The sequence below is a fragment of the Alternaria ventricosa genome, assembly GCF_023758065.1.
Source record: "Alternaria ventricosa strain BMP 2768 chromosome Unknown scaffold_20, whole genome shotgun sequence".
In the NCBI taxonomy this organism is placed as follows: domain Eukaryota; kingdom Fungi; phylum Ascomycota; class Dothideomycetes; order Pleosporales; family Pleosporaceae; genus Alternaria; species Alternaria ventricosa.
The window spans coordinates 49,412-61,011 of NW_026055700.1; the positions used below are offsets into that span (position 1 = coordinate 49,412).

General features: G+C 51.0%; 5 protein-coding genes across 5 annotated transcripts; 4 read left to right on the forward strand and 1 right to left on the reverse strand.

The window, feature by feature from the left end:
- Positions 1–758: 758 nt before the first annotated feature.
- Positions 759–1,355, forward strand: J4E93_009183 (uncharacterized protein; the record flags this gene model as incomplete). Its single annotated transcript, XM_049347077.1, has 4 exons — positions 759–773; positions 828–962; positions 1,015–1,082; positions 1,163–1,355. 4 exons carry the CDS (start codon positions 759–761, stop codon positions 1,353–1,355), a joined length of 411 nt encoding a protein of 136 aa, XP_049195641.1.
- Positions 1,356–2,607: 1,252 nt separating this feature from the next.
- J4E93_009184 (uncharacterized protein) lies at positions 2,608–4,190 on the forward strand (the record flags this gene model as incomplete). The annotated part of the gene is made up of 3 exons (XM_049347078.1): positions 2,608–2,826; positions 3,088–3,418; positions 3,484–4,190. The coding sequence occupies 3 exons, from the start codon at positions 2,608–2,610 to the stop codon at positions 4,188–4,190; spliced, it is 1,257 nt and encodes a 418-aa protein (XP_049195642.1).
- A 41-nt stretch (positions 4,191–4,231) lies between these two features.
- Positions 4,232–6,157, reverse strand: J4E93_009185 (uncharacterized protein; the record flags this gene model as incomplete). Its single annotated transcript, XM_049347079.1, has 4 exons — positions 4,232–5,080; positions 5,127–5,228; positions 5,291–5,737; positions 5,789–6,157. 4 exons carry the CDS (start codon positions 6,155–6,157, stop codon positions 4,232–4,234), a joined length of 1,767 nt encoding a protein of 588 aa, XP_049195643.1.
- A 507-nt stretch (positions 6,158–6,664) lies between these two features.
- Positions 6,665–7,618, forward strand: J4E93_009186 (uncharacterized protein; the record flags this gene model as incomplete). Its single annotated transcript, XM_049347080.1, has 3 exons — positions 6,665–6,761; positions 6,815–7,357; positions 7,527–7,618. The coding sequence occupies 3 exons, from the start codon at positions 6,665–6,667 to the stop codon at positions 7,616–7,618; spliced, it is 732 nt and encodes a 243-aa protein (XP_049195644.1).
- Positions 7,619–10,554: 2,936 nt separating this feature from the next.
- Positions 10,555–11,508, forward strand: J4E93_009187 (uncharacterized protein; the record flags this gene model as incomplete). The annotated part of the gene is made up of 1 exon (XM_049347081.1): positions 10,555–11,508. The coding sequence occupies one exon, from the start codon at positions 10,555–10,557 to the stop codon at positions 11,506–11,508; it is 954 nt and encodes a 317-aa protein (XP_049195645.1).
- Between the last annotated feature and the right edge of the window lie 92 nt (positions 11,509–11,600).

Genomic DNA, 11,600 nt, shown 5'->3' on the forward strand with positions numbered 1-11,600 from the left:
GTGTGGATGTTTTTAGCGGGTTTTTGATACAGGCGTTGAGGAAGTTGGTGAGGGATAAGGCGGAGAGCGATGTTGTGAGGGCGCTTAGTGATGCGCAGAATAGTCAGACAAGCAACGAATTGGTGGAGAAGAGGGAGGAGGGTGGGCCGCAGTTTGAGAGGGTGGAGGGGGGGTTGGGGGTACAAGGTGGTGGGGAGTAGGGTAGAGTGTGTAGCTGTGCATAGCAAGCATAGGGAGTTTGGAATTACACTTTTGTTGCGACCTCATTGTTGGAATCTGAATTCACGAGGCTGGTACCAGGCACCTTTAGGGTATGTTGGCGCGTCTCTGTCCATGTGTGAGCTCACAATCAATCTTCATCGCATCCTATTTCAGTACTCATGTCGTACTGTTAAACGAAGATGAGAAGGCGTCTTGGGTTCAAACTGGGGCCTGGTTTTGTTCCGGGTTGGATAGCTGTGATAGCTTTGGAGTATGTTATGCCTGCATTGTTGGTACCAACGCGTTCATTGTAACGATATGTGGCGCACTTGGGTAAATTGATAGATCTCCAGGAGTGAGCGTCGTGATTGATGGTTTCGGAAGTCCACTCAACACCGGCTGGCGCCTGCCTCGCGACGGTCTTGGCATTCTCACACTCGGAGGCACGAGCAACGCCGGAGCATAGCCACCAACGTCTCTCACTTCTCTTGCTCATCTAACTCAACTTCAATTGAACTTCCCCACCCATACATCACTCGGCAACGCTTAGTGACACGATGCAGCGCCGTATGGTGAGTACCATCAATTTTGCATCGTGTTCTCCGATTTGGCGCTAACGGTGGCAGCTCACGAAAGATGAAGAGGCCTCAGCCCAAAGCGAGGACCTAGAGGTGCGCCGCGAGGATCAAGAGAAGATCAACAAGTTCAGTTCTCTGCACCAAAAAGAAGAGCTTCTCGAAGAGGAGCTGAGGGCAAAGATTGTACGATTCAAACCGCCGCATTCGATCTGCACTCGATCTAACAACAGCGCAGAAGGAGAAGGAAGATCTGGAAGAGATCTCAGGCGAACTCGAGCTAGTTGATGAGGAGGAGAAAGTACCGTAAGTTTCTTGCGATGAGCTGAAAATCGGCTTTTCATCTTAGTATGGCCACAGTATCGACAAGCTAATCACAACCATAGATACAAAGTCGGCGATTGCTTCGTCTCATTACCCCAACCGCAGGTCCTTGAGCTTCTGGGTTCATCAACAGAGACCATTGACAGCGAGGTAGAAGCACTCAAGGCCAAGCTAGAAGGTATCCAAGAAGAGATGGGAGAGCTGAAGAAGGCACTCTATGGCCGCTTTGGACGCAGCATCAACCTCGAGACGTAGGCGATGCATATGCCATAGACTTGCAGCGATAGTTCGCCGACGGAGATACATGCAACAAGAATCGAGATTCAACACACGTCCCAGTCTGAAATCGCATTCCGAGATGGATCGAATTCCGAATCGGCGTTCCATAATTCCTAACGCATAACCGTCGGACTTTACTAATCCGCATACCGAAGACCAGGTAGTTTGAGTCAAAGGCGCATCTTTCCTGCGCAAAAACGAAAGAAGATAACGTACGTGACTCATTACAGGTCAATTATCAAACAATGTACCGAGTTCCACTTTGGAGAGCCGCGCATCGGTAAGTTTGCCGATGCACAATAACGTCTTGTTCCCCGTCGGGCCTCGTAGGGCGCACGCAGCTAACACGCAGCTAAACGGTACCCGTCATGCATTCGTAAGTTAAGCCCCGCCTACTCTGCATGCGGTAACGGCTACGATCGACAAACCAGGTAGACGTGCAGCCACGAAAATTATTGATCAGGGGAATTGTGGCGCCTACTTAAACACCTCGGATGGCTAATCACAAGTGCGCGGGGTCGCGCAGTATACTACCCAAGTTCTAGTCTGTTACTACCCGTTTCCCTTCTCTAATTGCATTTGCAAAGTCATCCGTTTTGTCTTTTTGAGTCCTGAATTGCTCAAGAGCAAGCTGCGTCATTCCTCCGGGTATTCCATTCAGCATGGAGAGTGCAGATCTGGAACGAACTTATTCCCGAGAACAACAAGGCTTAGGGCCGGGACATGAGGCCATTACCTCACCAGTCGCTCTTGTCCGCAGTTTCACATCCAAGAGTCAGAGGAGTACGACGAGTCGACAGAGTTCAAGAAATTGCTGTACGCATAACTTCGTCTTGACTGTGAGATTGGGTTGTGGTTTACTAACGGGTCAACATAGCCGGTGCTATAGAAAGCTCGCGTGCTGCGCGACTGAGGGAACTTGAGAAAGATGTTGGCACATCTGACGATACAGAGAAAGAGGATGCGATTGAGAAAGTTGCGTCGAGGACACCTTCAACGTTAAGTTCGCATGGACGTTCGAATTCGCCGTCGCCGGCATCGAGTGTTCACGATGGACATGCCAGTGGGAGGCGTATCATCCGCTTTGAAGATGGAGATCCTGAGAATCCTAATAACTGGGGTCGCGTGAGTTGAACAATGAAAAGTGAGTTGGGAAGGACTAACGAGTGTTCCAGTGGAAGAAGATTTACGCCCTCGTCGTCGCCATCATGAGTGGTAAGCCACCCTAATGTCATGCAACAACGACCCAGCTAAACAACCAAAAGTCATGAACAGCACCATGACCTCCAGTCTAGCAGCCGGAGCCACAGCCCCAATATCCCGCCATTTCAACCAAACCAACGAGTACGCACTCATCCTACCCACATCCATGTACTTAGTTGGCTACGCATGTGGTCCCATGCTCTGGGGCCCTCTCTCAGAATCATACGGCCGCAAAGGAACTATGGTGATCTCCTTCGCCTTTTTCACAATCTTCTCCATCGCCTCAGCGCTCTCACCGAACTTCGCTTCACTCGTCATCTTCAGGTTGTTGGTGGGTGTGGGAGGGAGTTGCGCGATCAGTGTTGTGGGGGGTATATGCGCGGATATCTATCATAATCCAAAGTATCGAGGGAGGAGTATGGCGATTTTCATGGTATGTGGCTCCTATCCCCTTCCTCTTAATGGCCTCTAGCAGAAGGAAGGAAACCTAATCAGAGTATAACAGGCAGCAACAACGTTCGGACCCATCCTCGGTCCCCCAATATCAGGCTTCATCAGCGTGGTATCCTGGAGCTGGGCCTTTTGGATCGGAGTCATACTTGCCGGAGCAACATGGCCGCTCTTCTACTTCTTCGACGAAACATACGGTCCTACGATCCTAAAGCGGCGCGCAAAGCGACTACGCAAGGAGACGGGTAATGAGAATATCATTGCGCCACTTGAATTGGAGAAGACGGATTTGAACCACATCGTCACCGTCATCCTGACTAGGCCACTACGTATGATCTGCTTTGAACCTCTCGTGCTGTTCACGTGCTTATATCTAAGCTACGCCTGTAAGCCAACCTTCCCCTACTATCCCTGCACAAACCTATCTCCTTACTAACCCCCACCCCCAAAGACGCGATATTCTACATATTCCTGCAATCCTACCCCATAATCTTCACCGGCATCTACCACTTCAACGCCGGCGAAACAGGCCTCGCCTTCCTCCCTATCGGCGTCGGCGCCCTCATCTCCGCTGGCATTTACTTGTCGTGGGACTGGTACTTGGCCCGCGCTCAACGCCTCAATCGCCCTTGGTCGCGCAACGAAGAGATGCGGAGGCTGCCTCTCGCTTGCATCGCTGGCCCATTTTTCGTTATCAGCGCATTCTGGCTGGGCTGGACGAGTAGAGAAGATATTCATTGGATTGTGCCCACGCTCGCGGGGATACTGTTTGGAATGGGGTATCTGTGTCTCTTCATGGCTTTGCTCAACTATCTAGTCGATGCATACGAAGTCTTCGCTGCGAGTGCGATGGCGGCGGCGAGTTTATCACGATCTTCGTTTGGGGCTGTGTTGCCTTTTGCGGCGAAACCGATGTATAGGACTATGGGTGTGGCTTGGGCGACAAGCTTATTGGGGTTCTTCAGTTTGGCGCTGTGTGTTGTGCCGTTTGTGTTTGTGCGGTGGGGTGGGAAGATGCGGGATCGAAGTCAGTTTTGTCAGTATTTGAGGAAGAAGAAGAGGGAAGAGGAGGAGGAAGCGGAGAAGGAGAGGGAGGGGTTGAGGGAGAAGAGGGTTATGGTACAACCTAATGAGTTTAAGGGGAAGGAGGATGTATAGGGTATGATTAGACCGTGCTGCATGTCTATGCAAAGCTGAACTCAAAGATCATCCAACATATACCCCCTCCTCTTCTCAGGCTGAGCCTTAATAACCCAGCTATGCAGTACAATCTCATGCCACTGCACCCTCTCCGCATTCTGCATACGAAACACCGGCTCCCTCTCAACCACAAATTCTTTTCCCTTCCTAGGCCCAATGCGCGGAAGGAAGAAGCGAAACAAGACCCAGTACACAATACAGCATGTCAGCATTATCCACGACAACAGACCTGTCGCGTACCAAGGAAGCCCAGGAATGATGTCGTGAACGTCGAGGTCTGAGTACTGGAACGGTGGTATCCAGACTGCGACTAAGGGGAAGCCGCCCGCGATAGCGTAGACCAGAGCAGCAGTGACACTCAGCCAAGTTGGGAGAGGTGATTTGAGAGACCATTTTGTAAAGGTACGGAGATACAACATGCCGACTGCCATGATGAATGTAGGGATGATATCGATGAGGTACACGTATAGGTTTGCGAGAATCCTGTACGCGGATGAGGGCTTCATGGGCCAGGTTACCAGTATGAGAAACACGGCGCATACCCAATGGAGAAATAATGCGCCTAGCGGAGTGGGCTCAGACTGGCTGGAATGGTGTTTCTCGCGGTATTTGCGAAAGAGAATGCGGTTCTCACCGAAGAACTTGGCGAATGGTAGGACACCTTCTTTTGCTATTTCTTGTTTTGCGCGGGCAAGTGTGAATGTCATGCCGATGACGTTGCCGAAGCTGTTGATGGTCGTGAAGATGGCGAGAATTGCGGAAGCGTGATTGTGGCCAATGACGTTGTTGAGGAAAGCGAGGGCTACGTCGGTAGATGTGAGTTGTTGCTCTTTGCTGACCACGATCATCTGGGTGCGGTCAGCGCCGGTCTGGAAGATGACGATGGCTACCTACGTAGCTGACATTGACGAGCATGTGTAAGATGCAGATCATTCCGAGAGCGATGATGATGCCTTTAGGGAAGTTCTTGCGCGGTCTGTGGATCTCGCAGAGTATCTGGATATGGATAAGCGGTAGTTCAACGGGACGTAAGCTTTATCACGCCCATCGAGACTTACGTAGTTGGCTTGATTGTACCCGCCATAGGCATAAAAGACCGCTAGCATGCCTTGCGTATAGCTGTCGGCGTTTCCGTGCGTCCGCGCAAACGAATTCTTGTATTCCATATTGGCTGTTGCGTGGTTCGTATGTGCGACACCGGCCAATACACATATCGCCATGATGGGGAACACACAAAGAATGGCGATCTTGACAATGACGATGACGTTGTTGAGAAGAATACCTCCACGGCGAGTGAACGCGTGCAAGAAGCATGGAAGCGTTACTGCCATTATCGCAAGACATCGTGCCGCGGCGTCCTTGGCTGCACCTCGATCGGTTCCTGGAGAGCCTATTATGTCGTCGCCGAAAGTCAATGCATTGGCCGCGCTCGAGGCAATGATCACGTAGTTGACTGCGTAGAAGGAGAAGACGAAGAACTTGGGTCGCTTGATGAGGTAGTTCACCTAGTCGCGGTCAGTCATGTATCAGTGGCAGGCTTGCGGTTCTACACTCACGTAGTTCATGTCTCCACCATTGCGTACAACCGGCACTCTTTCGCCATCGATCGAATGTCGAGGTGTAGTCAAGCCGAACTCGATGTACAATATGGAGCCCGCGATGGCTGCAAGTCCACCAAAAGCCCAAAAGCAAAGCGTGATCCCCGGACTCTCGGTGGCCTGCATAACGGTCCATGGTGTTCGGAATATGCCGGTACCGATGACTTGTTGGATTATGAAGGCCACTACTGAGAAGAGACCTAGAGGGTTCGGCGTGCTTTTCGTAGCGACAACATCTTTGTCGTTCAAAGCCTCGAGGTATGCGCGGTCTTCTTCGTCTAAGCACAGGCTGCGGTCTCCCGATTGGACGCTACATGATTCGTCCATCATTCGGTACTGAGCATCGATTTGGAGCTGGTGAAGCTTAGGAATCTGGTTGGATAAGTAGTACCTAGCTACAGTAGTAACTGTCCAGCAAGAAGCCGGTAATGGTATCTGAATGACTTATCCCTTGAGTTTCATGGATTAGTTATCACCTGGCATGAGAGCTGCAAGACAAGCTCTTTTCCGCAGCCCTTGCTTGTGGTTTTACTCTTTCCGTCGATTGTTGGAGCCTTTGCACCGCGGAGCTGCTACTCCTTGCTTAAAGACACTTGCCATGTGTACAGCAGCCACTAACACGAGGTCGCTTCGAAATTCGATAGACAGCCACTTTGCATAAGAGTGCAAGGCTAAATCCGAAAGTAAACAAAGCATTGTTTGCTACAGTTGAGTGGATGCAGGGGATGTGTGAGGAAGGGATGCGCGTGTGCCAGATAACGACAGACAGCTCCGGGGGTATCGTCGTCGGTCCCTGAGCCTGCATCTTCTCAAAGCATTGCGACCATCGGTAACATGCCGTGGGACTTCGGTGTACTCAGCTTCATTTGCGGCGCCATCAAACTATCGTGGGTCATATACGAGAAGGGGTTCACGAAGGAGAAGTCGCTGCGTTCGTCCTCCCAGCCACCTCACCGCGTTTTCGCGCTAACCGTATTGTCTTAGCGCAACGGTATCTGGAGTTTGGCGACGCGTTGTTCCGGTTGCACTGGAGTCTCAACACCATCGAATCCATCGTCAGAACCGCGAACACCGGCTTAGAAAACAGAAGGCTTGAGAACTATGGACCTGAGTTATATGATACCGCAGCGCTGACCGATATCGTGGGCAACTTCCGCTTGACGCTGGAACATTGTCAGAAGTTGCTCAATGACGTCAGCAAATTTCGTACTGGCAAAGACGGCTTCATCACCAACATCATCTACAACCTGAATTCGGATGCGCAGGTCAGAGACTTAACCGAGCGGCTGAAATTCCATACCGTCAAGATTGGTCTCGTTCTCGACGCGTTCAACATTCATGTCCAAACACAGCTACGGGATCTCCACAATGAACAACACCAAGACCTTGCGGAGCGAATTCAGGAGCTGAAGCACCTACTTGTTGCTAGTCGCGATTCAAGCACCGACGCGTATCACCCGGTGATCAAGCGGGATATAGAAGTCCCTGCCGAGCTTGCCGAGCGCTTCACAGCGGAGTTACAGCAACGTTCTTTATTGTATACGTTTGACTGGGAGAAAACATCTGACGGACTGCAAGTATCAGTCAGAGAAGGCCTAGAAGCCTTTTGCAATCATTTCAATGGCGTTCGTCCGGATGGAGATGCGACATCATATCTTCGCCTTCTCAAAAGCATATGGCTAATGGACAAGATTAGGGAAGGACACGATTGGTCAAGTATCCAAAGCTCAAATCCAGGCGGTCTCTATGATAGGTGCATCCGGGAAATGGATCGACGACTTCGCATAGAGTGCGCTCGAATCGCTAGCAGTCCAATCGCGCGCCCCCGACTATCTACTATTATGCGGTCTCCCGAGGAAATGCTTGCTATCTGGCCGAGACCTATCTCCATCAACGATAACGTGCACGAAACGAATCTTGGAGTTCTTCTGGACATTTCGCTTGTCTCCGGTACGCAGACACATACCTTTCGCGTAGTGCGTAACATGGATGGGACGTTGGGAATGGAAGATACCACCACGACTATGACATCATGCACTGGCGGCAGTTCCAGGGACAGAGTAACACAAAGACTCAACCTTGACCCAAGGAAGGTTTTTCTGGTCCCTGTGTATGCAATACCGAAAGTCCCAGGCTCGCAAGATGCCTCTTGTAGCGTAAAGCTGCAGAGCTCGCCTGATGACACAAATGGCCTGACTCCAGAGTTTCGCTCATATACCGACTTGTTCAGATTGCAACACCTCATAACGGGCTACAGATGCGTACATCAAAGGTGGGTAGCTATTAGCCTACAAAACCTGTCGCGCAAGCAGCACTTCAACTATATGCCTGTATGAGACTGACACGTGTGAAGGAGAACTGTAATAGTCACATCACTCGTGAAAGGGCAGGGCTTCCCAACGAACGGTGATGCATCCGAAGGTAGACCAAGCAAGACCACCGACGTATTGACTGAGATCGGAAACATACAGTTGTGGCAGAAAGCTTCTTTCGAAAAGAGATCCGCGTCCCAACACCAATACAGCAGGTCGTCAGAAGACCTGTTAAATTCTTCAGAAACTGTATCGGGTGCATGGAGTCCTGAGCCACTCAGCGAACGGACTTTCACCTCGACGTCGAGCATCATGAGCAACATCTCCAGCGCTCATTCACAGGAAATATCCCTGGGCTCTGCAGTCAGGGCAGTACAATTGACACAACCAGAGCCACCGTTACTTGTGGTGTTTCTCAAGCAGCCAGATACAGGGCAGTTATCTTTTCTAGTCATTGAGCTCGACGAACGTACGAAGATCGAGCCAAAAAGCTGCGACTGTCGAAGCACCAAAGCCAGCTGTACAGTCAGTGTGCTAGAGCGATCTGGTACACCACTGCTAGCACGTCGTTTCTATGCGAAGAAGGGGCTCAACAGCTGGAATCTGGCGGCTGTCGGTGCACATTGGTCGTCATCTGACACGGGTGCGGTATGTGTGCGCGACATGTACTGGCTCCGGTTCGAGTTCTCGAACGACGCTGAGCGCAAGAAGTTTCATCAGAATGTCACTGATCTCGTTCGTATCTTCTCTGCAAGGATGAACGACTACCAGAGAGACTTAAGATCTGTCCGAGGAGCTCACATCATCTCACGACCAGGCTGAGAATGGTCGGCATTGCTCACTTCCTTCATCTATCGCATTTGTCAATTTTTAGTCTAATGTTAATAACGTTCCTTCGTCTCAATATCATGTAGTAGCAGTCTGTGGTGATGTTCGCTCACTTCCGATGATCTTGCTCAGCCCTCGTACTAGTTTGAGCCAAGAAAGCTTTTATAAGAGATCATGTTGCTAGATTATGTCTACGCTGCACCTACAAGTATATGCGACATACAAGAGACACACGAAGTTGACGTCAGTCATATGAATGTCTCAGAAAACCAAACTTCCTCAATGCGAACGATCTAGCGAATGCGAATTTAGGCTGAGAATAGCACCTGACGCCCGGTGCTAGCGAATGCGGCACGCTTGGCCTGCGCCACCGACCTCTCGCACTCGTCAACACTTCGCCAATACACTTGGCACTCTATGGTAGAGATATGCATCATTCTTTATAAGAATGGTGTGGACTTCGAAGCCAAATTAAGAGTATACATTGATGTATACGCCAGTACGGTTCTCATATAACACCCTTGAAGATCTTCAAGAACGACGTCCCACATTTCCTTCACCTTGCGATGACGACGCCCTCACAGTCTGGCCAGGAACACCAACCTGAGTTCATCGCAGCTAGTACCATAGTGAATACCAGCAAAGAAGCATGGAAAACTAATGCGCGAAGATGGAAGTTTCTTCTACTGTTATTACCAGGCTTCTATACCGCGAGTATGGATCTGACCATCGTCGCGACAGCTCAACCGTTCATCGCGTCTCATTTCCGTCAGCACTCTTGTCAAGCCCTGCCAGTATGCATGCTCACCATCAAACAGAAGCTTTGAACCAGATAAGCTGGATCGGTACAGCCTTCACCCTCACAGACACCGCGTTCGTCCCCGTGTTCGGTCAACTAGCTGATGTGTTCGGACGGCACGCAGCTCTGCAATCTGCCGTTACTATCATGACCCTGGGCGCCGTCCTTTGTGCAAGTGCACAAGTTTGGCCAGTCTTGGTGCTAGGTCGAGCGCTCCAGGGCGTGGGGACGGCAGGCATGTCTACATGCTCCCTCATCATTCTAGCGGACAACGTGTCTCTAAAGGAGCAAGCGTTCAATACCAGTATCTTTCACTTCTTGATCGGCATTGCGTATGCAACAGGGCCTTTGGTATGACTTTCAGCAGCTGGATTTATCGTTACTAACGAGGTCTGCAGATCGGAGGCTATATGACGAATGTGCATTGGCGATGGGTCTTCGTGCTCTTGTCTGCGTTGAGCGCGATAAGCATCTTCACGATTGCGTTTCTGCGACCTGATCTGAAGAAGGGGAGGTGCTCGATGGCTCATCCGCAGGCGGATCAGACTTCTCTTAGGTCTTTCTTCGATGGATGCGCATGTGTCGATTTGATCGGAGTAGGAACGTTCGTCGCTGGAGTGGCGCTTATCATACTCGCAACTAGCTGGGGCGGCTCAGCTCATGCTTGGGGATCACCAGCTATTCTGTTACCACTGATTGCAGGCCCAGTCTTGCTGGTCATGTTCGTGGTATACCAAAGATACATGGCGCCGGGTCGATATCTCGCGCGACGATTTCCACGGACTATGCCTGTGGTACCATACCAGCTCTTCCACGAGAAGGACGTAACACTAGTCTGTATCATCTCCGCAGCGACAGGCGCAGCTCTCTATGCCTGCTTCTACTTCGCCGGCATCTATTTCACCCTCGTTGAAGGTTTCGATGCTGGAAAAGCTGGACTTCAACTCTTGTTCTACGTTCCAGGGATCGGTGTCGGCGTCTACACCGCCATTATCGTGTGCAACGTACACCCTCGACAGACGATTTGGCCCCTACTATTCGGTACAATCGTAGAGACAGCTAGCATCGGCGCCCTCTCATGGGCTATACGTGCTCGCCAGAGGACCGCTGTCAACGTGCTCATGGGCGTCGCCGGGTTCGGTACTGGGATCCGCTTTATGCCAGAGAACCTGCACCTGACGGGAATGTACCGAGACAAGATCGCTGTCATTCTTGGCCTTTTGAGCTTCGCTGGTCCTTTCGGTGGAACCATAGCTTTGACGGTGATGGGCTCGGTCTTCCAGAACAAGATGTCGGTCTACTTCATCGGTAGCGAAGGCTCGTCTAGATTCGACGTCAACTCACCCACCGCATTGGATGCTATCAGCGACCTCTCATTGGAAAATCTGGAACGCTTCCGATCTGCTGCCGCTAATGCTATCAGCTCGTCGTTTGTTTCCATCTTGCCGTTCCTTGCCTTTAGCATCCTTGCCGCGTTGATGCTAGGCAACGTCTGGATATGCAAGGACAAGAAAGCGATGAAGGCGAGATCTCCCAGCGACTCGATAGCGAATACGGACGTAGCGCTGCAAGGTCAGACGCAGAGTGTGCAGCGGGATGGGAGGCCGGAGGTGTTGACTGGGATCTACCTCTACGCTTTATTGAAAGGAACCGTAGCTTCACAGCGACACTTGGGCCCGCTGGAGGCGCGGTCGGATCATTACGAGGAGAAGACAGACCAGGAGGGTACCTCGCTATGATGTCATAAAGCCATTCCATTTGCGGTTAAATCAAACCCACAGACCACATGCCCCTATCAACACACTGTGACGAAGTGGTTGGTCTCCTAGCC